The 27,052-nt window shown below is 46.2% G+C and overlaps 1 protein-coding gene and 1 pseudogene across 3 annotated transcripts in view; one reads left to right on the top strand and one right to left on the bottom strand.

The window, feature by feature from the left end:
- The window catches only part of PLCL2 (phospholipase C like 2), a 160,506-nt gene extending 133,700 nt beyond the window's left edge, over positions 1-26,806 (top strand). For all 3 annotated transcript variants that reach the window (XM_045856973.1, XM_045856972.1, XM_045856974.1), the window contains 2 exons: positions 8,283-8,392; positions 25,938-26,806. In XM_045856973.1, the coding sequence (XP_045712929.1) occupies positions 8,283-8,392; positions 25,938-26,117 (290 nt within the window). In that variant the 3' untranslated portion in view covers positions 26,118-26,806. The remainder of the gene's footprint in view (positions 1-8,282; positions 8,393-25,937) is intronic.
- On the bottom strand, positions 16,777-17,646 carry LOC123830586 (annotated as a pseudogene).
- Positions 26,807-27,052: the final 246 nt, after the last annotated feature.

Genomic DNA, 27,052 nt, shown 5'->3' with positions numbered 1-27,052 from the left:
TACAGATGTTTACATTCAACAACTAAGTTTAAGATGAGGTGAACAACTATGCATGGTTCTAAAATATACACATTTATGATGAAAATGTGTCAATGGAGCTTTTAGAAGATACTGGAAACATACAGGGAAGTAGAACTTGTTCCTGAAAGAAAATAATCCTACTTCTTAGTCCCTCATTATTATTGTCCTGGTTTCAATTCCTGAACCTGAAGATTGTTTCACAGTGGGAGTTCTTGTCACTAAGCAGCAGCCACAGCGACTCAGTCAAGGACCTGCCTCCCTCTCCTTTGCCGCCAGTGCCTGGCTCTCTGTCAGCCCACCCGGCAGCGTCGGGCCTTGTAAGCTTAGAGCCGCATTCTGTAAGAATATTAAATCTCCTTTGGCTTCAATCTGTAACTTTAAAACTTCTAAATATTGATTCTGTAGCTGGTCACAAAAGAAATGTTCAATAACATTCTCATTCAAGAGGATGTAGATTTTTCTTACCTATAATTCACCAATGAAAAGCCTGTGAGTTTTGGCACTGGAAAGCCCTTGGTTTCAGCACCTCCTGCCACAGAGGAAGAAGCGGAGGTGGCACCAGAAGCCGCCTTGGTCTGCATCTTCCCCCCGTGCCCACAGGGCCCACTGTGTGGTCCACCTCAGTGGCGTCCAGCTGAGGGAAGGACAGCAATGGCGTCCTGTTCTTTTTACTCGCTCAGAGAAGCTGCTTTGAGTCGTTCTCTCAGATCTCCTTATCCTTTTAAAAACTGTAAAGGCTTCTCTTACCCGACATTATGAAAGGCCTGCTAATGAGGACTGCTTCCAGGCACTGCACCTGTGTAATGAACAGTCCCCCTCCCAGAGCGGAGGGGCTGTCACTCTAAAATACTGGCAGCGCAGCCAGGCAGAGAAAAGACACACTGATAATTGGTGAGCGAAGAACATGCAACCAAAGTCAGCTATGGACTTTGCGTAATTGCACATCAGTGGGGTTAATCGTGTAGTTCTGTGATTTTTCAACCACTGTGCCCCAAGAATTTTTAAAACATGTAGTACCCAACTATGTAATCAGGGCACTGACCTCTTTGCCCTCAGATTGTCATATAAAAAATCATATCAGCCACCACAACAATAGCAGTCTAGTGTGAATGAATCAAAATTATACCTGTTTTTTTTTGTCAAATTGGCAAATCCGTGTGCACCACAGACTGTTAGTAATTAGTTTATGTGTGCCATGAGATGACAATGGTTAAAAATCGCTGGTGTGGTTAATAGGAAGGCAAGAGGTAGAACTCACCTCTGTACAGTGACCAGATGAAGAGCCACCAGAAGTGGCCAGTTCTGTGTCTGAACACAGTGATAGGCACAAGCCTTTCGAGGACGGCCTGTACCCTAAGGTCACAACTGAACAGTGCTGGCTGCTCAGGCGCCCTGCATCCCAGGCTCTGTCTGGTAAGTGGCTGTCCCCCCAGGACAGGAGCTACACAGAGTCTTTCTTCAATCAGAGCTCAGCATTCTCACTACGTCACTGAGGACACCGAGGCTAGCCCAGACCAGGTGCAGGAAATGATGCAGCCCTCCCCGCCTTCCTTGTTATGTAACTTTCCAGTGTAATAGCTCACAATTTTGTGACAGTCGCAAGGGCAAGCCCTCATACCTTAGGAGTGTTTGTTACCTTCTCGTTTTCTATGTAGTCATTTAAGTGCAAACACAGAACGGACTTCCTTGGGTTTTAGAAATTGAAACTTGTGCGATTTATTATTTTCAGTTTATTTTGTGGGAGTAAGTAATCTCATCCTAAATTACCAGTTGTTTGTAATTCTGTAACCTTTTACGTTACAGTAGACAGTCTGTGTATGCCTACAAGATCTCCCATACATAGTTTCTTTTTCCTAGTACAAAAGTCCTGATTTGATGTTGTACCTACAGAGTTTATTTTGGCACCGATTTTTAAAAAGCAGCAATTGTTACATATTCTCACATCGTCTTTTTAATGTTGTTGCCCTATTTACTATACGAATGTCTTTAAACACAGCCATTGTACTCCACAACAAAATTATGAAGATTTCTTTATGAAAAAGATGGCAATGAGCTGATAATGTAAGTACTAGTTCTCTTACCCTACCTTGTTCCCCATGCTTCTAGAAATCTGTAGCTTTTTGCAGCCTTCAGCATGTAACATTATGGGTTTTAATGGGACTCGAGACAGCATATGGTCGAATGACCTGCACATGTGTGATCAATAAATGTTATTGGCTGACCAATTAGTGCTATTACTTCATGAATCACGAATTACATTCATCATCCAAAACGATGCAACCTTTTGTATCTCAATATTATAAAGATTGACTGCTAATCACAAAAACAGATAACTTCTGAAAAATCTACATATAAAGAAAATCTGAGATAATAGTTCACTTTTTCATTACAATCCTTTTTCATAAACATAGAACTAGAAAACACAGAAAGAAATCTTATTCAAGATGAAGTAACTTGGAAATAAACAGTTGTATACATGAGCTGGGACAGTCATTTACAAAAGAAGAGTCTTGACTTCCTTGCCTCCGCACCCCTCTCACCTGCTTCCTTCCTTTTTTAGGACAGAGTTGGCAGGATCATAATTCTTAGGTTTCTGAGACGCCCCTGTAATCATGGCCCTCGGGCACCTACTGGGCTCGCTCTCCATCTTCATCATGACTTTCCTTCGCTCAGTCCCATCTCCCCGGCCTCCTGCTCTGGTTTCCTCAGAGTGATCCCTAGCCCTCTTGCACGGAAGTCTTCTGGCGCTTGCTACAAATGCCTGTGTCTGGGCCCACTGCAGACCTCCTGAATCACAGTCCTGGTGGACAGGCAGAGGAGCTGCCTTTTAAACATGCACTGGCCCCAGTTCTCGGTGCACCGAGGTTTGAGAGTCCCTCTCTGTGAAGCCTGTCCCCAGGATCCTCTTCCAGGCTCCCCCCACCCAAGCTCTTTGCTGAATCACCATTCCTCCAGGCTCTTTCAAACAATCAAGCCACAAGGCCACAGCCCTTCAAATTCTCTAGATTGTGGGTGCAGCCCCCTACCAAACCGAACTCCCTGCCTCCTCCACTCCTGACTCTTCACCAGCTCCCTGCCCACCCCAGGGCTCCTCCCAGCATTGGCCAGTGCCCCATCCTCACCCACACCGTGCGAGCCCCAAATTCCTTTACCTTCCACTAGCTCCTAGCTCCACCACCCTCAAACAGAAATTATAGAGCCAGGACTTTTAAAGCAAAAAACATCTTGCTTGCCTTCTGGGGGATAGGGAGAGATGGTAACTTAGTCTGAAACTTTTACTTACCTGATTTTCACCAGCTACTTTAAAACTCACTCTGCTCTTTAGTCAGAATGGTCTGACTTACAGAAAGGAGAACAAATACTGCTTTTAAGTTTCTTAATAAGATAAGAACTTTGTTACTGGGCTGATTTTTCTTTGCTGCAAATGATTGGGAAAGTAGGGAGAAAATTACTTAACATCTACCCCAGACAAGTTCTTTATATTCACTGCTGATGTAAAAAACAGAAAAGACCTCCTGTGACGTGTTAGAATAGGTTCCCTGGTAATTTAATGTAACAGGGTAAAAATGCAATTCTCACCTTAGAGGCATAATTAGATTTTCTTGTTATATAGGGACTGACCCAGTTCAAATGCATAATCTCATTCTATCTCCCTCTATATTCCCTTAGAACTTGGTCAGTGCCTGTCCAGTAGCCCTTACAGTGTTCTACCTCACCGCAGAATTATTTGTCACACAGAACCACAGTGTGAGCTCATATTAAGGGCAAAGGCTCTCACAGGGAAATAACGCATGGTAGTTGGAAAGCCTTGGGGAACTGGGATCCTGCAGACCAACATCCAAGTCCTTCTTTCCCGTTTCCTTGGGAAGATTCTGCAGCCCCTCTCCAGGTTCCCCCTGTAACACATGTAAAGCTCCTGGTGGGCTGCCTCTTGCTTCCCTGGGTTTTGCGGCCTCACCCCTTGCCCTGGGCTTTGCACGTGACAGGGGAGGCGTGAAGGGTGCATTCAGGCTGCATTGGCCAAGGTGAGGATCTTTTAATTTTCATGAAAACAAAGTCAACGTATGCTTCATATAGATAGATTAGAAAGTGTTTGCAAGGATCAGTCTATAAGTTAATAATATAAACACATTTTTTAAAGAAGCATGTTGTACAGCTAGCTGAATAATGGAATAAATAACAAAGGGACTGAAAGTCTTGGTCACTTTAAAATTGCGGGGGGTATATTTTTAAAGTAACTTTTCTAGTTTCCACCTTTTTTGTGCTCCCCCTCAGAGAACTTTATTAATAAATGCATTTTTACACTTCCCTATAGACTTCTGGGGGACTGCAGCTATTTTAAGAGGGGGAAGATAAAGGAATTGTCTGGTCTCACTTTTTAATAAACGTTAAATATGAGCTTTTTAGACAGCCATGCTCGTTTCTTTAGATGTTTTTCTGTTTTGTCCTTATCAGTATCCTTTTCATCATCCTGACACTGTTTCCCCCTGGAGTCCAGGGGGTGGGTGATGGAGGGGGACCACTAATCACGGTGACCAAGGGAGTTTGGGTCACGGTCAGGGTCATGGTCTCTACTGACCGGTCGGCACTAGGGTAGGGGTCGCCAACAGGTGCATCTGGTCCTGGTGGCAGCCACGGCATCCCTTTGTCTGGCTTCCCAGCTTTTCTGGGGCTGGAGCTGAAACACAACGGAGACCTAGATCGGTATCTCTGGTCTGAAGGAAACTCTGTCTCCGGGGTCAGCCAACCCGAGGCTTTGTTCTAGAGATTGTTTGATGCTGATCAGAACCTCATTGTTCTGAGGGCTCAATGCCCAAGGGGTGATGTGCCAGGAGGAAGGAGGCAGGTGAGTCAGGGGGCTGGGCAAGGCCAGCTTGAATCTAAGGGAAGAAAGGAGAAAAGGTCGTATTAAAGAGATGAAGTTTCTACGCGGGTACAGCGATCAAATATTCAGCAAGGCAGGAGAAGCAGCCAGCCTCTGGTGGAGTGAGGCTTCCAGGAAGACGCCTGGGTGGTTGAAAAACACCCCAGCGTTGTTGTATCACACCTTTGTGCCAGTTCTGAAATTTGTAATAAAAGCAGCATCATGAAGAAGCTTCATCTGGTCAGGCAATCACAGTGTATAGCCCTGTGTTAGCATCCCTTTCATTTCCCTCCCCAAGTTCTTGTCCTGGGCACCTCAAAGACCACACGGCTGTATGTCTTCTTGTTTACAGAGTTACCCCCCCCCCCCACACACACACACTTCTCTTGTGTCTCTTCTCTTTACTATACTCCAGTCACCAATTCTATCTACTGCACCTCGGTGATATTTATAAGAATCTAGTGCCCTCTGACTGCTGGAAATATAAACATTACGAGTATGGATGATTTGGGTCCTGAAACCCTGATCTTGCTCAAGTCCAATATTAAATCTTAAGTAAAAACCCAGCACGTTGGGGTCTTGCCAGCAGAGCCTCATCTGGCCGTGTCGTGAGAAGTACAGCGGACTCCGGGGAGACTCCCACATGTCACCAGGGAAAATGATGCATGTGCCTGTGTGCGTGGGATTTAATGCTCTACCACAAGACCTGGGGTTTGGAACACGACTGCCACCTAAGCCTGGCTGTTTTGTTTGTTTGCTTTCTGGTGTTTGTGTGTTTGTTTGTTTGTTTGTTTCACAGTGTGTTAAGCCAAGCACATCCAATGAAAGTCAGAACTAGATTTCGCGGGGGTGGGGGGTGGCCCGCTGAGCCAGGTCACCAGCAGGGGCGTGGAGGGGCGAAGTTATCAAATCGGGGTGTTCTTGAGTACCATCACTGAAAAAGAGAAGTTGGAAAGGAGGAGAGTGGTCAGTGTGGTAGGTTCCTAGACTATGTAATGAATGTTACTCATTGTCATTCTTTCTGGAAACCAATGAGATTCTTAAGCCTTATTAGCGTGAAGTAGGATTGTATTTCTTATTAGGTGGGGAAAATAATAGAGAGAGACAAGAAAAAAAGATTAAATTGGCAGTTTACCATATTTATCCTATGTGTGCCAGCTTTTGCTTGTTATTAAAGCCCCTAAGGAATAAAGCTGCTGTCAATTACTGTATGAAGAGTTGCTTTGAAATGGGGCTGTCTAGAGAGAGCTAGAAATCGGAATGCCCAGCCCAGCAGGAAAAGGGTGTACAAGAGAACACAGGCTGTGTCTTGTAGAAATTATAAGCACTTCACAGTATTTGTAATAGCAACAGATTTGAAATAATCCCATATACCTCAGTTGGGGACTGGGTACATAAATGCTGGTCCATCCACACAGTGGAGTCTGTGAAGCTGTTAAGAAAAGAGTGGGCCTTGGACAGGTGGCTCAGTTGGTTAGAGCATCGTCCCGCAGACCAAAAAGTTGTGGGTTCAATTCCTGGTCTAGAGCACATACCTAGGCAGGGGGTTTGATCCCAGGTTGGGAGCATATGGGAGGCAACCAATCATTGTTTCTCTTTCTCTCTTTCTGTCTCTCAAATCGATAAACATGTCTTCAGATGAGGATTTTTTTAAGTTATTTCTTTAAAAAAATAAAAGATTGCCCTGGCTGGCATAGCTCAGTGGATTAAGCGCGGGCTGCGAACCAAAGTGTCGCAGGTTCGATTCCCAGTCAGGGTACATGCCTGGGTTGCAGGCCATGACCCCCACAACCGCACATTGATGTTTCTCTCTCTCTCTTTCTCCCTCACTTCCCTCTCTAAAAATAAATAAATAAAATCTTAAAAATTAAAAAAAATTAAAAAATAAAAGATTGAGGGAGAGCTTTACACACTGACCCAGAGTGATCTCTGTTGTGTGATCAAGTGAGGGAAAAACAAAGCCGAGATACAGAACAGTGCACACAGTGTGCTGCTCTTTGTGCAAGAAAGAGAGGATTATGTACACATGTACGTATTTGCTTATATTTTCAATGAAAAACCAACAACACACTCCCCCATACTCACACAAAATGAAAAAAAAAAGAAGCGAAACAAATGAACCTAATAGTACTTTGTTAGTGACATCACCATGGAGAGAAAAGAATTATTATGCCTGACCTTAGAGCATATTTTTACCGTACATTCTCAATGAGATACCCTCTAAGTACCAAAAAATGCAAAGAGAGTTTAAATTGGATTCAGCTGTCGTATTATTAATAGTTATGTTGATGTGGTGAGGAATTAAGATTTTCCACCTAACAGATAAGAAATGAGCATAAAAATTTTTAAAAAATATGTGAAAACACTGTATATTTAAATTTGAATTAGAAGTTTAGCAAGATCTTATTCTTGCTAAAGAGTAATACATGTGTTTGAGATCTGTCCGTGGAAAGGCCTGGAAAACAGTGAAAACTCCATAGCAGTAAGCACTCCCAGCACCCAGAGTGTGGCCTTTAAGTATCGTTCCCCACTGATAGAGTCCAGAGGTCCTTGGAGAAGTGTTCCAAGTCTGAGGCTGAGCATCTTGTATAAGAAAGCAAGAAACGCATCCAAGCTGATAGGTCATTTCAAAAGGGCATGGAGACCTGTCTGAAGGATTCCCATTGGCCAGAGATGGGGTAACTGACTGCAATTTAATATGCAAAAGATCCATGAAACATGATGTTATTAAACCAGTGAAAGGGCCATCCACCGGTCTTGCATCATTGCCGTGTTACTGCATGAGGAGCCTCCAGAAACTATTTTGAATGATAGTAGGCAATATAGTTGGATTCTGTAAAGATTTTATAGTAAAGAGTCATAATACATATGCCAGGTTAGAGTTTGTGGTCTTTCCCCCTACCCTCTCCCCTTTGGAACAGGCTGGCTTGGTGTCTGACCTCAGACTAACTCTACTGCGACAGGAAATACACCTCCCATTCTTTTCCTCCCTAACTGCCAACACTGCGTCCTCAGCAGAGCTGAAGTCTGTCTTCTGAGGTTCCCAAGACCTGGGTTCTAGTCCCAGCCCTTCCTCCTGCTCCCTCCACAGCCATCGAGCTCTGAGCCTTGCCGAGCCCCAGACTTCTCACCTCTGAAACGAGAATGAGAACGATCCTCTGTGCCCTGTTCGCCCTTCAAAACCGTGAGGAACGGCCGCTGACCTCTCCTACGCCTTCTGCCTCGCTGACACCAGGAATTCTCAGTGTTTCCCCCACTACTGCATTCTTAAGTAGGCGTGTTCACAAAATTCCGTGAGAGGTTGGAATCAGTTAGCAGTGCCTAGAAACGAATATTGCTGGCCCATCACCACAGAGTGGATGGGGAAGTAATCTCCTTTGTCTTTCATCTCTTTCAGCCATGGAGTTCCACGAGCACCTGCACAGTATAGGCACCAAGGAAGGCTTGAAGGAGCGCAAACTGCAAAAGGCTGTGGAGAGCTTTACCTGGAATATCACCATCCTCAAGGTACCTAGCGAGTCGTTTCTGGTGCCTGGGATTTTGCAGGCTTCTTCAGCAGGTTTCCTTCTGCCAGTGGCCCGTGGTCTGTGCTGTGCAGCACCAGCCACTGGAGGCTGTACATGCTCAGAGAAGCCCGGTGCCCAGTGCCCTCCGGAAAGTCCGCAGACACCAGAGCTGGGCGGTGTGGCGGGGAGAGGGAATGCACACACTTGACAGTTGGCAAATTGCGGATTCGGGTCGGAAGGAAGAAGGGATCTTGCATTTCACCCTGGAAGCATTGTATACAGTTTGCAGATGCCAGTTGCTGTGTGTGCCATAGAGCATTTTGACAATAGGAATGATGGGGATGTTGAAGACTCTAGTTCCTCAAGTTTCATTTAGCATTTTAAATTACAATCACAGTTTTAATATTAATATGATTCCAGAAAAACAGGAGAGAATTGTGTGGGGGTATAATCAAAAGAAATATGTGAAGGAATTGCCACTTGAAATAAATTCTCCTTCAAGGGAAAAGCCATCTATTTTCCTCCCCTGCTCCTCCCTCTCTCCTTCCCTCCCTCTCTACCATCCTTCCTCCCTTCCCCTTTTCTCTCTCCCTCCCTCCTTCCCGTCCATCTAACTAAACATGCCCATTTTTTAAAATTAACTTTTTATTATAAAAGTAATAATATAAGGGGGATAAATGGGAATCGAAAAAATGCAATAACATAAAACATTAAAAAAATTAGAAAATGTCAAAATAGCATAACCAAAGGTAAACCGAGCCCCACCACGCAGACAGTGCCTGCTGGCTGTCCCTTCACTCTGCTTCCTCCCGGGCCTTTTCTCTGTGCTGCCTGGGATGCGACATGATCTTTAAAATAATGCCTCGTATGCACCTTGAGACTGTTTCTGAGTTTTGTTTCAGTGATCTTCACTTTTCTTCATCTCAGTGTTTGGGAACTTAAAAGTAACAACACAGAAAACGTGATTTCATTCTGGATCTTGGACAGCAAAACATAAAATTACTCTCAGGTGTTCACCCACCAAACTTTCCACTCAGTTGAATTCAGAACTAAAGACATGATCACGCTGCCTCTTTTGATTTCCCCACACGCCTTCAGGTTGAAGGACCTGTCCCTGCAGCCGATGGCAGTTTTCCGAGTTGATGTAACAGGAGGTGCTCTCCCAAAGGCAGCCAACCTGCGTTTGCTCACGTTGAGCCCCTGCTCATTTTTCTAGTTACAGTCATTTTCTTCCCCAAACACTTCCCTTCCTACACACGTACTTTTAGATCTTCTGCTCAGGAGTTAGCTCTGACTGTTTGCCGCTCAGTGAACAGAGACCCAAGAATTCACAATGGAGAGGAGCCTGGCTTCACTACTTGCGGACTCCCACCAGAGGTGGTGGGGGTTACCCTACAAATTTCCTGCACACCTCCGGAAAAAAGAGCACAGTAGTTTATAGCCTTGTGACAGGAATAAGTGCTCATTTGGCTTTTATTTAGTTATAGGTGAAGGCAGACTCAGGGACCACAGTTTTATCTGTCAGCTCTCATTGCTACTCGGTTGTGGTCCAGGCACCAGCTGTCAGGGGGTCCTCCAGGAGCCTGTTCCCGGCCTCCCAGGCCCCACCCTAGACCCGCCCAGTCAGAATCTGTGCTTCTGCAAGGTTCCAGAGCGTTCATATGTACATTAAAGTTTGAGAAGCACTGGGAAAAACCATTAGAAATGGGAGCCTGGCTCACACATTTATGAAAAACAGTGGATGTAAGGCAAGGTACCAGATTTTAGAAATAAATCACTGAACCAAAGAGCCATGCTGAGGAAATGGGTGTTGGCTTGTTGACACAGGAAGTGTCCAACCTGTAGAGAATCTTTGTAAGAGCTTGTCTGAGCCCCACTGACAGCAATGTCAGGAAGTGAGATGTGAGATGCTCTGGAGAGTGACAGTTGTGCAGTTGCTGGTATACCTTTGGAACCAAGGAGGGAATCAAGGAAGATTACGTGGGAGATAACAAGGTCCAGGTAGGCGAACAAATTCTGTGCTCCCCTGAGGGTGGCTACACCTTCCAGGGGTCTGTAAAACGGCTGCTTCTGGCATTTCAAAGGTGTGTTCACCTAGATGCCCAAGAACAATGGACAGGGCTGGCTTGAAGCTTTTACTAAAATTATAAACCTGGGCTGTCACTACTCACCATGACCTTCCCAGTTAGAAAATGATGATCATACCCCCGACCCCGTGATGTTCCTTTTGGTCACTGAGCTTGTACGCACCTTCTCTTCCGCCTCAGACTTATGTCCAGGAGCGAGAATTAACACCTCAGACTGACATTCCTATGGAAACAAATGTATCGGCTAGGATAATAGATAGTTTTAAAATTTCCAGGATAATATTTGCTGTGGATGGTGTGTGAGGATGGTCGAACCAAGCAAGGGATGGAGAGGAACTGGAGAGAGCTCTGTGTCATTCCTGTACCACAGAAAGGGCTTTCCCCTTGCTGTGTATTTCACAAGCTTCAACTTTCTCTAGAGGAGTCAATGCTCCTGGACTCTTAGACGTGAGCTGTGTCTCAGTTGAACTGCTGACCTTTTCCTGGAGGAGCTCCTCCCGTTGCTTGTTCTTTGCGGTGAGCCTGGAGAGGTGGCGGCCCTCCTGGGCTGCTGTGTGTGGTGTGCAGTTGGCGGCAGTGTCCGCAGAGGACCCTGGGAATGGAGAGAGGAGGAGGAGGACAGCAAGGTGAGGCAGCTGGGAGGCCAGGGGTAGGAATTACGTAGGGCACTTACACGGGCAGCCCCCTGAGCCCTGCTCAGACCCCCTGGTCCTAGGTCTGAATCTCCGGGGGTTGGGGGGTGAGATGCAGGAATGTTCTTGTTTAACAGCTTCCTCTGGGGATTCTGAGGCATCCTTAAAAAATCGAGTATTAACTCTCTAGAATCCAGTCAAAACTATCTTTCCTATGTGTCACCCTCCTGTTGGAACAGTCCACGGGGCAGAGTGACCAGTCATCCAGGGTGCAGGACTTCCCGTGTGAAATCTGGGACAGGCCTGGGCGCACGGGACAGCTGGTCACCCGGGTGGGGGCACGCTGCCCTCAGCCCCTTTCATCCAAGGATGGCCATCCCAGTTTTTCTGACTCTTTACTTGCTTTGCTTAGCTTTTCAATTTTAAGAATTGCTTTAAAATACAGAGATGAACAGAGAAGAAGCGTCATCCGTGACGACCACACCAGCAGGACCCCCTAGTGACGTCTCGGCCTGTTTACTTCCAGTCATTTTTTTCTTTGACTAAAACCCATGTACTATTTTCACAAATATATCTTCATTATAAAGACTTTTTTTTAATGTAGGAAAGATGAAAGTTTTAAAATGATCTCAGGTCCTACCTTTGAGAAATAACTATTAAGTGGAAGTGACCTTACACCAAAAAAATTTTTATTGTGCGTGTGGACAGATGGATGGATGGACAGATGAATTATTGGGATGCATTTTAGTGACTCTGAGTCATAGTTTTTTACATGTCTTTGACATCTTTGGAGTTGGTATGTGTCTGTAGTCCACGACATCTTTGCAGGTGTCCTCATTAAACGGGCGGTGATTTTTCTTTCTTAGCGGTATGTAAATAGTGATGCATCTCGTAAGCTCTAGCATCTCAGATATTATAAAATATGTCAGTAAATAGAGTCCTATCATAATTGCTCGTTTTAACTTATAAAAAGCACTAAGTTTTACTTTACCTAATATAGCAGAAGAAAAGTCAACCATAAGGAAGCGGAATGAAATGCTAAACAACTTCTACAGTGAGAGGCATTCATTTCCTCTAACTCCCTGAGGTTAAGGAACAGCGATGAAAAATGTTCATAGGAATCATCTTGTTGGGTTTTTTAAAGCTGCACATTTCCATTATAAGCTCTGTTGGCTGAGTTTTCTGCTATGAAAGATGAGAATATTAGAACTCTAAAATATATCTAGGAAGGGAGTTGAGCATATATCGTCGTTTTTTATGTTGTCCAGGTTTAAATGTTCCCATTTGGTCCCAAGACTAATGCCCATGTTGTTTGGTGTCAGTTCAATGTCTCAATTAGTTTGCTGTCACCACAAGATTAGGTAGTCACCCACACTTTTCTGCAGCCGGAGGGAACAGCAGAGAGAAGAGACAGGTCTCAGGTGGGGTCACAGACAGCCTTGGTTTCAACACTGGGACCCAGCTTGCTCATGTGCAAGGGTCCTGGGCTGGGCTTTCTGCCTCAGAATGGGGAGAAGCTGAAAACTTCTTTCATTCAGAAGCCAGCCCTCCAGACCTTACTCTCATTAGACAGCATCGTTCTCTCTCTCTCTCTCTTCGTTTTGGTCAACTTTACTGAATTTATATAAAATAAATTCACCAATTATGACTACATGATTTGGTGAATTTTTACAAACATATATAGTCAGGCCACCCCTCGGCAGTGATGATAGAGCTTTCTGTCACCCCCCACCAAACATCCCGTGTGCCCCTTTGTAGTAAATGCCTTCACCTTGCCAACCTCTGACCTGATTTCCGTCTCTGTCATTCCACCTGTTCCAGATGGAATTGCGGAGCATGTTGTTTCCGTGCTTGGCTTCTTTCACGAAACGTAATGCTTCTGAGAGTCGTCCCGCCCTCTGTCCCATCATACCTTCCACTCCATCAAAAAGCAGTGAAAACAGCACAGCACAGTCAGCCACTTTGCTTCCCTCTGGCTTGGTTGGCTGTTAGAATTTTCAGGATGTTTGTGAACTGTCAGCGTGAATTCTGTGCATTTTAGAAGTGTGTTAAATTACATTATATCCTTTTCTTTGTTTGGTTGCTGTTGGTGGTTTTATATTTGTTTTTGTTTTTGCTAATTTTACCCTTGTTGCTCCTTTCATCAGGAATGTGGGAGGTAAATTCTGGAATGCGTTTTCAAGCCTCCAGCTTAATCAAGACAGTTCCTCTCCCTTTATTTTCCATTTGCTAAAATATTCATTACACAGGTGATAATTCTCCTGTTTATTATGGTTATTACTATTTCAAAGGTCCTGGAATCTCCTAGAGGATTCATGTCAGGACTCTGCGACTTGGCCTCTACCCCACTCCCCACCGGTCCCAGCAGTGCCCTCAGGCAGCACAGAGGCACCCCGCTCCCTCTTCTCCATCACCCCTTCCCGCGTCTGGGGACTGTCCGTTCTTAGCTCTCCGACTCGGCTCAGACGTGCTAGCGCTGTTCCCCAGATGCTGTAGGATGAGATGGCTTCTGGTCCCGGCCCTCTGGCCCCTGGGCCTTCCGAAGGCTCTGGTGTGTCAGTGTTCTGCATAGAACAGTGCAACCAGAATGACCCGAATACTTCACATGAGCCTGGGCTCACCAGCCCCGGGGGGAGCCTCGTCAGCATGATTTTGCTCATGGTCTGAAAATCATCTTACTGTTAGTAGAGGCCGACACCGTGTTGCATGGAGCAGCACTTGAGTCGAGGACTCAGATGAAGCTGTCACAACCCAAGATGTTCTCCAGTTGAATTGCTGCCCGGCCACCCCTCCCCACCCTGAGCCGTTCCACCCTCGGAAGAAGACTAAAAACTAAACCCTGAATGTAAATAGAGGCTTGGTCCCTTTAGGAACGTTAAGACTTAGGCCAAAAATAAATAGTCAAACCAGACACATTTCGCACCTGGTAAGACGTTAACCTTGATTGCATTTGTTTCTGCGTGAGGCGCAGTGCTCTCCCCTCAACGACCTGAAGCCCAGCATTTGTTTCCTTTCTGAAAATCACTTCGGTGATCTGTGTGTAAATTAATCACTTTATTGATGCTAATATCCTTTAGTTACACTGTTTATTATAGGTGATATAGTATGTTGCCTGTTTTCCTGAAAAACTAGGTAATCAACTGGAAGCCATTTCTCTCGTTAGCGCGTGAGAGCCCCTCCAAGGGCTCAGGCAGCCGAACTGCTGTGGTGTTTGTGGTCAGACAGGCCACGCCTCCTGGAGTGTTTAAAGCGCAGTGACCCCTGCCCCCAGCAGCTGCGCCCCACTGGTGCAGAATGTGCAGTCCCTCAACTGACATCTGATTATGCCAAGGTGCACCTACCAGAGTAACAGGGCGAGGGAAGTGCTTTGGTGTGCGCCGGTTTCATTTCACTGGCGTTTGCGGAGCATTAGCCCGTCCAGCTCTGCCCCCTCTCAGCATCCACGAGCACCCCGCCTCCTCTCTGGCCCTGGTCTCTCTGCCCATTGTTGACCTGCTACCTTCTGTGCTTGGGTCCTGTGGCTCACTTCCACTCTCTGGGAGCTCCAATGGCTGCTCCTGAAACCCACACCCCACTTCTGCCTCAGAGCAACCACATCTGGGCCAGGCGAGGCCTTTCCCCCACTGCAGGGGCCATGCTCATGGCCAGCGTGAAAATTAGCCCTTCCTATGGCCAGGCCTGTCACAGGAGATACGGTCACCGTGGGAACTTAGGAGGCTTTGTAGGACAGAAACCGCACCACTGAACCCCAGGTAGGCCCCACAGGCACCGTTGGTTGGAGCCGTGGAGCCACGTGGGGAAGTCGGTCCGGCTCAGACACCACCTTCCCCACGGGGCTGCCCCCCAGCACCTGTCCCCCAACCCCCGATCTTCCTTGAGTGAAACATAAAATTGTTTCTGAGCAGAAAGGCATTCATTCTGAACTTAATTAAATTGAATCTTATATTTAGAATGTTTATCAACTTTTGTACAAACCTTTGAGCACAACCATTGTTAACTTAAGGAATAACTAAATGTGATGAAGTAGCACAAATATTGGCAAAAAATAAAAATAAAAAAGGAAGATGGGTGGAGAATAGACACGAGACATGAGGTTAGCCTTCAGATGGGCCCATGGCCTTCCTCCACCAAGACCGTTCGTCGCACAGGCAAGCGCGTCTCAGGGCCAAGAGGAGAGTGGAGGGTAAGGAGCCGTGTTCGCAGGGCTCTTCTTCACACTCAGAGCCCCACGCACACCTGGTCGACGCCCCCGAGCCCTCTCAGGGGTGGGAGGCAGGGAGAGGGACAGCACTACTTTGTAAGCATTCGGTGAGGCGAGTTTGTTTGCAGCTCCCATTTCTCTCCCTTCAAACTTGTGAATCAACAGGAGAGGAAGCCAACAGGACAGAAAGAATAACGAGCCCGTTGAAGCAAATCTCACCTCCTAGAGAAAAGTATGTGCCATCATCCCCTGTAGCTCTAGCTATAGGTGCTGATGGCCACCAGCTTGCATCTTTGTCAGGTGCAAGGTTCACCAAGACTTCAGTGGGAAGAAGGTCTGGCCAAGCTGAGGACCTTCCTCAGGTCTGTGCACGTGCCGCAGCCTTAGCCGGCCACACCGGGCCTTTTCCCGGGAGCTGACCTCAGTGCGTAGTGACGGCCGTTTGGAACCAGTGCCGAGACCCCCACAGCCCATCTGCTCCCTGCTCACTCAGTCCTCGCTCCACACACACGAACTAGAAGCCTGTGTTTCTGTTCCCGTGCTGACTACAGGACGAGCGGAGTGTCTGCACAGTTGGTGATGCGTTGAGTACGTGAAACATGTGGTGGACGCTCCACTTTACTTACTTTCTTTCAAGTGTCACATGTAAGAAACGAAAACACTCAGAGAAACCTGTATGTGAGCGTGATTCGTTGAGTAGACTCTGCCTTGGATGAGGACCTTTATCTCTCTAAACTCAGTTTCCTAGCCCTGGCTGGTGTAGCTCAGTGGATTGAGCGCGGGCTGTGAACCAAAGCATTGCAGGTTCCATTCCCAGTCAGGGCACATGCCTGGGTTGCAGGCCATGTCCCAAGTGGGGGCCAGAGTGGGGGCCGTGTGAGAGGCAACCACACATTGATGTTTCTCTCTCTTTTTCCCTCCCTTCCCCTCTCTAAAAATAAATAAATAAAATCTAAAAAAATTAACTCAGTTTCCTCATCTTCAATTTTTAAAAATCCTAACCCAAGGATATGTTTATTGCTTTACAGAGAGAGGGAGGGAGGGAGGGAGAGAGAATCTGTGTGAGACAGAAACATCGATCGGTTGCCTCTACTACGTGCCCTGAACCTGCAAACCTAGGTATACGTCCTGACCAGGGGTTGAGGACACAGCCGTTTGTATACGAAACAACGCTTCAACCACCTGGGCCACTTGGCCAGGCCAGCTTGCTCATCTCTGAAGTGCGATAGTAACTGTACTCTCTCACGGAATTGAGAAACTCTCATGAGATAATCTTTGTAAAGGGCTTAGCACAGTGCCCAGCATACAGTAGTCACTCAGTAAATGGTAACTATTCTTTCCAGAAGGTTTTGCTGGTATACATTCCCACATAATCTAATTTTGGGCATAATGTAGGTTCTATGGTTTCTTTCTTTCCTTTTTTTTTTTAACAGGCTTAATTCACTTTATTTTCCTTGCACAAAAATTATGTGGTGGCCACAGCTGGAGCCTGGGTGGTCTGCACAGAAGCCCTGGTGTGGGTCTTCACAAGATGGTGGGTGTGTTCCTGACAGGGAGACTTGGTGAGCACAGTCTCTGTCTAGAGGTCGGGGGTGAGGTAGCTGTAGGTCTCAGAGACAGCAGCAAAGGTGGCCTTGGTGAAGTTGCCCAGGGCAGCAGTGTAGCCCCTGGCTGAGGCGTAGCAGTTGTAGACACAGCCCTCAGCAGCAGCTTTTTGGGCACAGGGGCCAAGACAACACCAGTGCCCCTGGCTGCAGGGATCAGACGCCGCAGCACAGAGCCACAGCGCCCGGTCACCTTACAAGGGACAGTGTGGGGCTTGCCAGTCTTGTTCCCACAGTAGCCTCACCGCACAGGGACAGTAGAGGGCTTGACCAGGATGATGGCTCCATGGAAGGCAGTGGTACTTCCTTGGAGCACTGAACACCCAGATCAGCGTGTCCTTTGTAGTCCCCAATAGCGACAAATGCCTTAAACTGAGTCCTCTGACCTGCACGTGTCTGCTTTTGCGTGGGCATAATCTTCAAAACCTAGTCTTTGAGGGACACCCCCACGAAAAAGTCAATGATGGGCAGAGCAAAGGGACAGACCTCCAAATCTCCTCCAGAGACTTGATTTTCATGTCCTTGACCAGGCGGCCCAACTTGGTGACGAGGATCCACTCCTTATCCTCGGCCTTGCCTCCAAGAGCTCCACGGCCACGACCCCGACCCCGACCCCAGCCGCCACCTCGGCCCTGGATGCCGCTGCCAAGTCCTCCATGGATGCTGCCAGGCCTCCCATTCCAGGGCCCCGGGCTCCGGGGCCCTCCTGCAGCACCCGCGTCACCTGCCATTAGGTGTTTCCTGGGAAAAAAGAGGTTCTGTGGTTTCAAACTTAGAACTATAGTTACATTCCCAGCCCTTCTGTGCCAATTTGGATTGTAGTTGTAAGAAATACAACCTATTAAATAGTTTCCATAGCACTCTTAAAAGAGGTTTGTGCATTTGGCCTGCGATTCTGTTTACTTATAAAATCCTGGCTTGAAATGTGTTCACTTTTCATGTATCTCACATCACCCCGGTCAGTGACTAACCACACAGTGTTTGCTAAAAGGCACTGTGTTTGTGACAACCCACTGTTAATTGTCTAGATAAACGGGACCACGTTGGGGCTGTGCAGGTTTGATTCTCTGGCTCTGCTTGCAGCAGATGCTCGAGTGAGGGACAGCAGAGGGACCCCAGACTTGTGTTCTGTCCTCTTACTTAGAGTGACACTGAGGGGACCTAAGGCCTCTTGGAGACTTGCACGGTGATGGGAACGATAGGGACACGTCCATAACAAATTGCTGAGCGAGGGCCCGGCATGTGGAGGGTATCGGGCTCGCTCTGGGTGGCAGTCCACCATCCTGCCGGGCCTGGGTGCTCCCCGCGCGCCTGCCTTCTTTCTTCGTCCCGGAGTCAGCCGCATCTCTTGGGGAACAGCAGGCGTCCGAGACAGCACGTAAAATCTGCTGTGGTCCTCTCTGTGTTCCGGAGCAGAACCAGAAGCCAGAAGGCAGCAGCCTAGTCTGCACCATCCAGGTGCCCCTTCTTGCGCTGGGGCCTTTGGCCCCAGAAAAACCCAAAAGTCACTATGGGCTCCAGATGTGCTGAGGTCAAACCAGACACTGATAACTTGCATTCCTATTTGCAATTTTTTAAAAAAGTATTCGACGACTTTTGTGCCTCCTTCAGACAACAAAAATGGTCTGTGTGCCTTCTTTCTCTTCCTTCCCACTGCATGGAAGTTGGAAGTGGAGCGACTGCTGGCCCCCGGGGAAGGGCGGGGGGAGGGGGGAGTCTCTATTCTCGCTCCCTCTCAGCCATGCACCCATGGCGTGGGCTGGCGGCAGAGGCCGGGGAGTCTTTGTGGCCACACTCGATCACTCACTTCAGAATTAGGGCAAGTTCATTTTTCTGTATAAATAGTGTGACAAAAAAGCTTTGAAAAAATTAGCTGATCTATACAATCCCTATTGTTCCAGCTCTAGGTTTGAATAAAAGCAATGAAGTGTGATCGTTAATCTTGGATTCAAAAGCCGTGTGTAGTACTAACAGATGTGCCTTGAAACATTTTCAATTTGTTAAAAACTGGGGCATCCTTTGCGGTCGGACAGAAAGTTTGTTGATTGCCTGGAGTCGAGCATGGCCGGGCACTGGCTCTGGCCCATGGCGTCCGCCCACCTTCCTCCCTGGCTGCTCCAGCCTCCGGCCCAATGCCAGGTGAGCCACGGGCCGAGCCAGAAGGAGCAGGGTCACACAGACCCTCAGCAACAGCCGCTGGGATCCCCCCGCCCTTGGCTGTATCTTCCAAAGATCGTTTTCTGAGTCTAACTAAGAATCTTAAATATTTTGACCTAAGGTTGTTATAAATCTTTCAAGATGAAAACCAAATAGAATAAGTTATGAAACTCAGCACAGAATGTGTGAAACCAACTAGGGTTTCAGCTTCTCGACTAAAAACACTGCAGAGCCCGTTCCGTAGGCGTCTTCAAAGCCAGACACCCTGTGTCGGTGGGCAGCAGCGTCGTAAATAGCCTGTGCTCTTTTGAAGCAGGCTGCTGTGAACAGTGCTACAGCGAACTCCGTCGCCTCTTTCAGGATTGTTTCCTACTCACTCTAGACGCCATAATTCCAAGGCATGCCAGACATGTTTTTAGATGCATAGAATACAATGAGTGATGAGGGTCAAGTTCGGCAGCTCCGCAGGCCGGCATCTAGCACTCACAGAGGTACTCGGTGTCTCATTTGGATAATGGCCAAAGGTCTGGTCTGCCACAGTGAGTTGTCTGAACTTGGGAAACTTGAGATTCAACCAGATAAAGAACTCTCTTGTTACCCCGTTAGTTATCCTACACCATCTGGGGATCTTATTTTCGAATGCCCTGTCATCAGCGGTAGGTCTATACATGCTGACATGGAAAGATTGCCAAAACATGGTTTTTGGTGAACAAAAAAGAAACTGAAGACTAGTGTAGTTTGTTTGAAATCATTTATGTAAAAATAAACTAAAATACCTATTTGTGATACATAGAAATGCAGAGAAAGGGAAAACACGTTGTTTGGGGGTGGGGGAAGCCATGGGAATTAAAGAGATTGATACCTTCATTGCGTTCCTTCAACATGCTTCCTGAGCCCACCTAAGTGACCTAAGGACACCCAGTCCCCGCCCCCGTGGAGTTCACACATAACGGGAGGGACAGACAGTAAACGAGGCGGGAGAGTGTGTCTGATAATACGCGTCCTGGAGAAAGCAGGGCAGGGAAGGGGTAAAGAGAACTCTGAGCAGGAGGTGGGAGTTCTAATTTTAGAAAGGTTGGCACCAAAAAGGGCGCTTCTGAGTCAAGACCTGCAGGAGGAGAGCGAGTGAGCTGTTGTGCATTTCTGGGGAGGAGCACTCCTTGCTCTGGGGAACAGGAGGGCACAGACCCGAGGCTGCCGAGAGGACCTGCTGTGCTGGGGAACATTCCAGAGCCTGGTGTAACAGAGACTGAGAGGCGAGGCGGGGTGAGGGAGGGTGGTGGCAGGTCCTAGAGCGCTGCGGGAAAGGACTTGGACTCTCCCTGAGTTGTCTGGGGAGCCACAGAGGGGGAGGCGCCTTCTCACTGTGTTTTTATTGGATCTGTTTGGCCGTCCTGTTGAGAAGGGAGAAGCAGGACCACCAGCTGGAAGGCCATTGTCACAAATCCAGAGAAAGCTGCAGTGGTGGCAATGAGGGTGGTTGGAGTTGGTGAGAACGTATATGTGTGTTATTATTTTTAAAATTATTTTTCAATTACAGTTTACATTCAGTATTATTTCATGTTAGTTTTAGGTGTACAACATAGGGGTTAGACTTGAGTAAGTGTCCCCTCTAATATTTCCAGCACCCACCCGGCCCCATATGTAGTTACTGCAACATTATTGACTGTATTCCCTATACTGTGCTTTACATCCTCGGGAGTATTTTGTAACTACTGATTAGTACTTCTGATTCTCTTCACCTTTTCCACCCTGACCCCCTACCCTCAGGCAACCATCAGTCTGTACTCTGTGTCTATGAGTCTGTAGGGTGGAGCCAACAAGAGGTCTGACAGGCGGGAAGAGGGGTGCAAAAAATGAGAGGAGGCAGAAATGATGCCAAGGTCTTTGGTCTGAGTCACTGCAAGAACAGAGTTGTCTTAACCTAGGAAGTGCTAGTTACGGGGGCGGGGGGGGGGTGGTGTCTCAGGAACTCAGTTTGGGGCACATTGAGTCCAGGAGAACAGGCCAAGTAGGCATTTTGATCAGAGAGCCACCAATTTTTACTAATAAGAATATTAGCACAGAAATCAATGGAACTGAAAACAAGAAATTAATAGAGAAAACGAAAAAAACATAAGTCAGTTCTTTGAAAAGATCAGTAAAATCAGTAAGCCTCTAGTCACGCCAACTGGAGGGAAAAGAGAGCAGACACAGATTGCTGAGATCGGACATGAAAGAAAGGACATCGCACAGATCCAATGGGCTGTGACAGGATAACTACAAAATACCGTGAACAACTCCATGTCCACAGTTTTGATAACCTCGAAGAAGGGGACCAATTCCTTGAAAGGCACCGCCTGCTAGAGCTCACACAAGAAGAGACAGACAATCCGAATAGACCTATCTCTATTAAAGAAGTGGACTCAATACTTAATAACCTTTAAGAACAGAAAGCACCAGCCCAATGGATTCCCTGGTGAATTCTACTGAACATTCAAGGAAGAAATTATACCAATTCCCTGTAGTCTCTTCCAGAAAATTGAAGCAGAGGGAATACTTCCTAATACATTCTACATGGCCAGCATTGCCCTAATGCCAAGACCAGAGGTGTTATAAGAAAACTGTTGACCAGTGTCACTCATGAACATACATGCAAAAACCCTCAAGAAAACATTGACAGTAGAACCCAACAATGTATAAAAAGAGTTATACACTGTGGTCAAGTGAAATTTATACCACATATGAAAGGTTGGTTCAACATCAAAAACCCGTTAGTATAATCCATCACATCAGCTAAAAAAAGTCATTATCATCTCAGTGACAAAATCCAACACTTACTCATGAAAAAACTCTCGGTAAGTGGGAATAGAGAAGAACTTCCTCACCTTGATAAAGAACATGTACGAATAAACCTATTACTAACATCATACTTAATAGTGAGAAAGTCCAAGTTTTCCTACTAAGATCTGGAATGAGGGCAAGACGTCTCCTGGCACCACTGCTAGAAGTCCTGGCTAATGCAGCAAGAAAAGAAAAGGGAAAAAAGGTATATTGATTAGTAAGGAAGAAACAAAACTTTTTGTTCACTGATGACATCATTTATGTAGAAATTCCAAAAACAATTTGACAGAAAAAACTCCCCTATGTAGAAATTCCAAAAAAAAAAGTTGACCAAAAAAATCCCCTGGAATTAATAGGCTATTACAGAAAATTTGCAGGGTGCAAGGTTAATGTATAAAAGTCAGTCACTTTCCCAGATACAGTAGCAAGAAAGAACAAAAAGAATTTGATATTAAACACATGGTACCATTTATATTAGCACTCTCCCGAAAAGAAATACTTAGGTATAAATTAACAAAATATGCATGGTCTATATGAGGATCTATATAAGCAAAACTACAAGACTTGGATGAAATATATCAAAGAAGTGAATAAATGGAGCAACATTTTATGTTTATGGATAAGAAGACTCGGTATTTTCAAGATGTCATTTATTTCCAACATGATATATAGACTCAGTGCAATCTCATTCAGGATTCTAACAAGTAATTCTGTGGATACTAACAAACCAATTCCGGAGTTTCTGTGGAGATGCAGAAGACCCAGAATCACCAACACGGTATTGAAGGAGAAGAACAAAGTCAGAGGACTGATGCTACCTGACTTCAAGGTTTCTGGGAAAGCTGCAGTCATCGAGGCAGTGTGGTGTCGGTGAGGGGTAGGTAGTCACTTTGATGGAACAGAACAGAGAGCCCAGAAACAGGCCCACACTTGTGCGTGGTTGGCTGACCATTGGCAAAGAAGCAAAGACAATACAATGGGCAAAGATAGACTTTTTAACAAATGGAGCTGGAACAATGGACATCCACATGCAAGTGAATCTAGACACAGACCTTTTACCCTTCACAAAAATTAACTCAAAATGGATCATGCACCTAAATGCAAAGTGTAAAACTCTAGAACTCCTAGAAGAAAGCATAGGATAAAGTTAAGATGACCTTGGGGATGGCAGTGCTTTTTAGATACAACACCAAAGACGTGCGTGATTCACGAATGAAAAATTCAGAAGCTGGGCTTCATTAAAATGAAACAACTTTTGCTCTGAAAAGGCAAGTTAAGAGGATAGGAAGACAAGCTACAGACTTGGGGAAAATATCAACAAAATACATATTAGATAAAGGACTGTTATTCAAAATGCGATGATAAGAAAATGAACAACCTAATTTTAGAACAGTCCAGAAACCCGAGCAGATACCTCACCAAGGATGATACACTGATGTCAAAGTGAGTGTGTGAAAGGATGGTCAGCCTCACATGTCATTACAGATTTGCAGGTTAACACAAAAGTGAGACACCACTACACACCCGTCATGATGACCAAAATCTACAGCACTGACGACAGCACACACTGCGAGACCGCGGAGCAGCTGGGAGGAACTCGCACTCCCCGCTGGTGGGAACGCAAAAGGGTGCAGCCACTTTGGACGGCAGCTGGGCAGTTTCTTACAAAACTAAACATACTTCTACCATATGACACACTAGCCACTGTTCTTTTGATATCTACCAACATAAATTGAAAACTTATGTCCACAAGAGAAAAATCTGCCCATGGATTTTTATAGCAGCTTCATTCATAATTGCCATAACTTGGATGTAACCAAGATGCCCTTCAGTGGGTGAATGGATAAATAAGCTGTGGTACATCCAGACAATAGAATCTTCCTCAGCACTAAAAAGAAACAAGCCACTGAGACATAAAACACATGGAGGAAACTTAAATGCATGTAATGAAAGAAGCCTGTCTGAAAAGGCTACGTACTGCGTAAATCCAACTGTATGACACTGGAAAAGGCAACACTATTGAGTCAGTAAGAAGATCAGTGGTTGCCAGGGATGAGGGGGAAGGGAGGGGTGAGTAGGTGGAGCGCACAGGATTTTTAGGGCAGTGGAATGACTTTGCATGGTGCTGGGAATGTGGGTACCTTTGCCCAAAACCGTGGGATACACAACTACAAGAGTGAACCCTAATGTTCACCACGGGCCTCGGGCGATAGCGACAGGACAGTGGAAGGTCATGGGCTGTAACAGGTTGGCGCCGTGGGGCAGGATGTCAGTGGTGGGGGGATGGGGGGGTGCCTGTGCAGGGGTGGGGTGACGGGAGCTCTGTGCTTTCTGCCCAGATTTGATGAGAACCTGGGACTACCGATTCTAAGATGCAAGTGTATTAATTAAAAGTAACAATGTTTGGAATTTTAAAGCACAAATGGACTATTACCTAGTTACAATCTATTAACCCTAAATATGTAGCAATCCGACATGTGAGGACAAATAAACTCATTAACAAGAGCTTACATTCCCAGAACAATATGGTATATTTATATACAAAGATGTTACTACTTATAAAACGTCAGTGAAGGAGTTCAGTGCTAGTGCCACTGAATAAAAACGAAGCTCCTTCAGTTAAACTGAGTAATGGAACATCTATTTATAGTAACTAATTAAAGGTCTCTCTGCAAAGCAGGAAAATCCCGAACAGTAAACGGCAAACCACAAACCATTCTGTGGATTCCCACCTCCTGGTGACTTAAATTGCACTGCAGTTTGGTCTCACTGGTGACTGGGATCCGACTATCTTCCAGCTGTTGGTCCTTACCTGTCCCCCCTCGCAGCTGGCCCCAAGTTATACAGAAGTACTTTCATGGGGGTGTGCACTGGGAGCCAGTTCAAAAATAAAAATAAAAAAAACAGAACGGGAGAAGGAAGGGATGGTACTAAGAATACAAGTACGGCAAAGAAAAAGGGAAACTATAGTGGAATCATAGAGCAGTAGAATAAGCTTAGAGCTTAAGAAAAGGGGAAAAATAGTGAGCAAAGAGGATAAGAAGGAAGGAAAGATGACAGTATTAGTAGAACCGCTGGTTGGCGGGAAGCAGATTAAATATAGGAAAGGAAAATAGAACCAAAACCAAAGTAGGAATGTTGGAATTTATAACAACGGAGCAATGTACTCCGCATCCTCTCTTCTACTCAGTAACCCAGAAACCACTGGCTCTCCAGGCAGTTTCGCTCCCCAGGGGACATTTGACAGGTCTGTGGACTGGACGGTTCGGTTGTCTCAGCTGAGTGGCTACTGCTAGTCACTAGTGGGTGAAGGCCAGGGATGCAGCCAAGCGCCTGAGATGCACAAGTTAGCCCCCCACCCCCAGGTTAGAGGTTGTCAAGGGCTAGGCGTGGTGGAGGGGCGGAGATGGGTGTGACTGTGGGGCACAGCACAGGGAGATTTTGTGGCGACGGGTCAGCTCTGTGTGTTGATTTCAGTGATGGTTCCATGAGTCCGCGTGTGGGGTGAAGTGATGCAGAACTGTACACACGTGTTGAGTCGGTGCCCGCCCCTGGTGTGGAAGTCGTACCAGAGACATAAGACGTATGTAAGCCTTCGGGCACATTTGGGCACACGAGACCTCTCTATACTATATCTGCATCCTCGGTGAGTTTATACGTATTTCAGAATAAACAGTTTATGAAAAACAAACCTTAAAAGGAAAATCCAAAAGAGGCCAAACAATCAGTGGAAGAGGTCGTTTTATCCAGGGCAGACGGGAACGGTACACACACACACACGTACACACACACACACATACACACACCTCTGTTCAGATCTGTGCACAGAAAGGACTGAAAAGGCAGCGTGCTCCTGGAGCGTGGCGTCAAAACCGGGAAAGCAAACTCATTCATTATTCAAACTGACCCATTCAGATGCCCTGCCAATAAGAAATACCCGCGCTCCCCTGGAGGTGTTTCCGTTTCGGCGGAAGACCTCCGTGTGCGAGCTGTCACAGTGTCAGGCCACATCTAATGTGTTTCATCGTATGTTTTGTTCCAGGGGCAAGCGGACCTTTTAAAATACGCCAAGAATGAGACTTTGGAGAACCTGAAACAAATCCATTATGCTGCTGTTTCGTGTGGACTGAATAAACCAGGGACAGAAAATGCCGACGGTCAGAAGCCCCGCCGGAGCCTGGAGGTCATCCCGGAGAAAGCCAACGATGAACCCGAAGAATGAGGGAACTTGCTAGCGATCATTCTGGAGTTCGTGACTCTAGGACCAGTGGCAGTCCAACGGAACTTTGCACTCACTAATGGAAATAATATTTGGGATCTTAAAGCACAACTGGAATAGCTCATTACAATCTATTAAAACTGTGAATGTATGTAGCAGTCCGGCGTGTGAAGGCAAATAAACTCTTTAACAAGAAATTATATTCCTGGCCAAAGTACGCTATATTTGTATACAAAGACACCATCACTCAGTTCTAGTGCGAACAACAGACTAGTCACTCTAGTTCCATCGAGAAAAAAAAACATTTTCCTAACTGGAAACACTTTCCTTAAGGTGGAAATGGATTGTATTGTCAAATTAGTATTTATTGGAGCAAAACCTAGTCTGCACATTTTACTTATGTGTGATTGCCAGAGTCTCTGGGCTGTAGATGATTTTGGTGGCATGCCTGCTGAGCCATAATTGCTAAGAAGAATGTAAGCGGACGGATCCCCTGAACCCCCAGGGACCTTGGAGAGCCATCGAATACACGGAGACGTGCAATTGGACGGAAGCTCCCCGGCTGGAGACACGTGCTGGGTATAATATATACGATGTAAAAGCAGCCAATTTGGAAGCAGCACATTGTAAATAGTTTTTCATTGTATGAAGTAGTGTTCACATTAAAAAGATGTTTTATGATATTTCTCCAATAGCAGTACATGCCTTTAATGACATTTTAATTTTTAAAATGTTTACTTCACAATATTCTGCTCTTAAGAGTAACCAATTGCTTGGTAAACTGCTTTGTCAAAAATAAGTTGCTTGTCTGGCTTGACACCTGCTTCTAGTAAGGTGTTCACAGCTTTGCACAATGGCTACTGAGTGTGCAGTGCGCCAAGACACCTCTTTCCGCTTCCTGACAAGCAGTGCATTGTGCCTTGAGGTAGCATAAACGG

This window comes from Phyllostomus hastatus, unplaced genomic scaffold, assembly GCF_019186645.2.
Source record: "Phyllostomus hastatus isolate PE091 unplaced genomic scaffold, TTU_PhHast_1.1 phas_scaffold_129, whole genome shotgun sequence".
Taxonomy (NCBI): Eukaryota; Metazoa; Chordata; class Mammalia; order Chiroptera; family Phyllostomidae; genus Phyllostomus; species Phyllostomus hastatus.
Note: the sequence above shows the minus strand (reverse complement) of the source record. Positions and strands in the feature narration are given on the sequence as shown.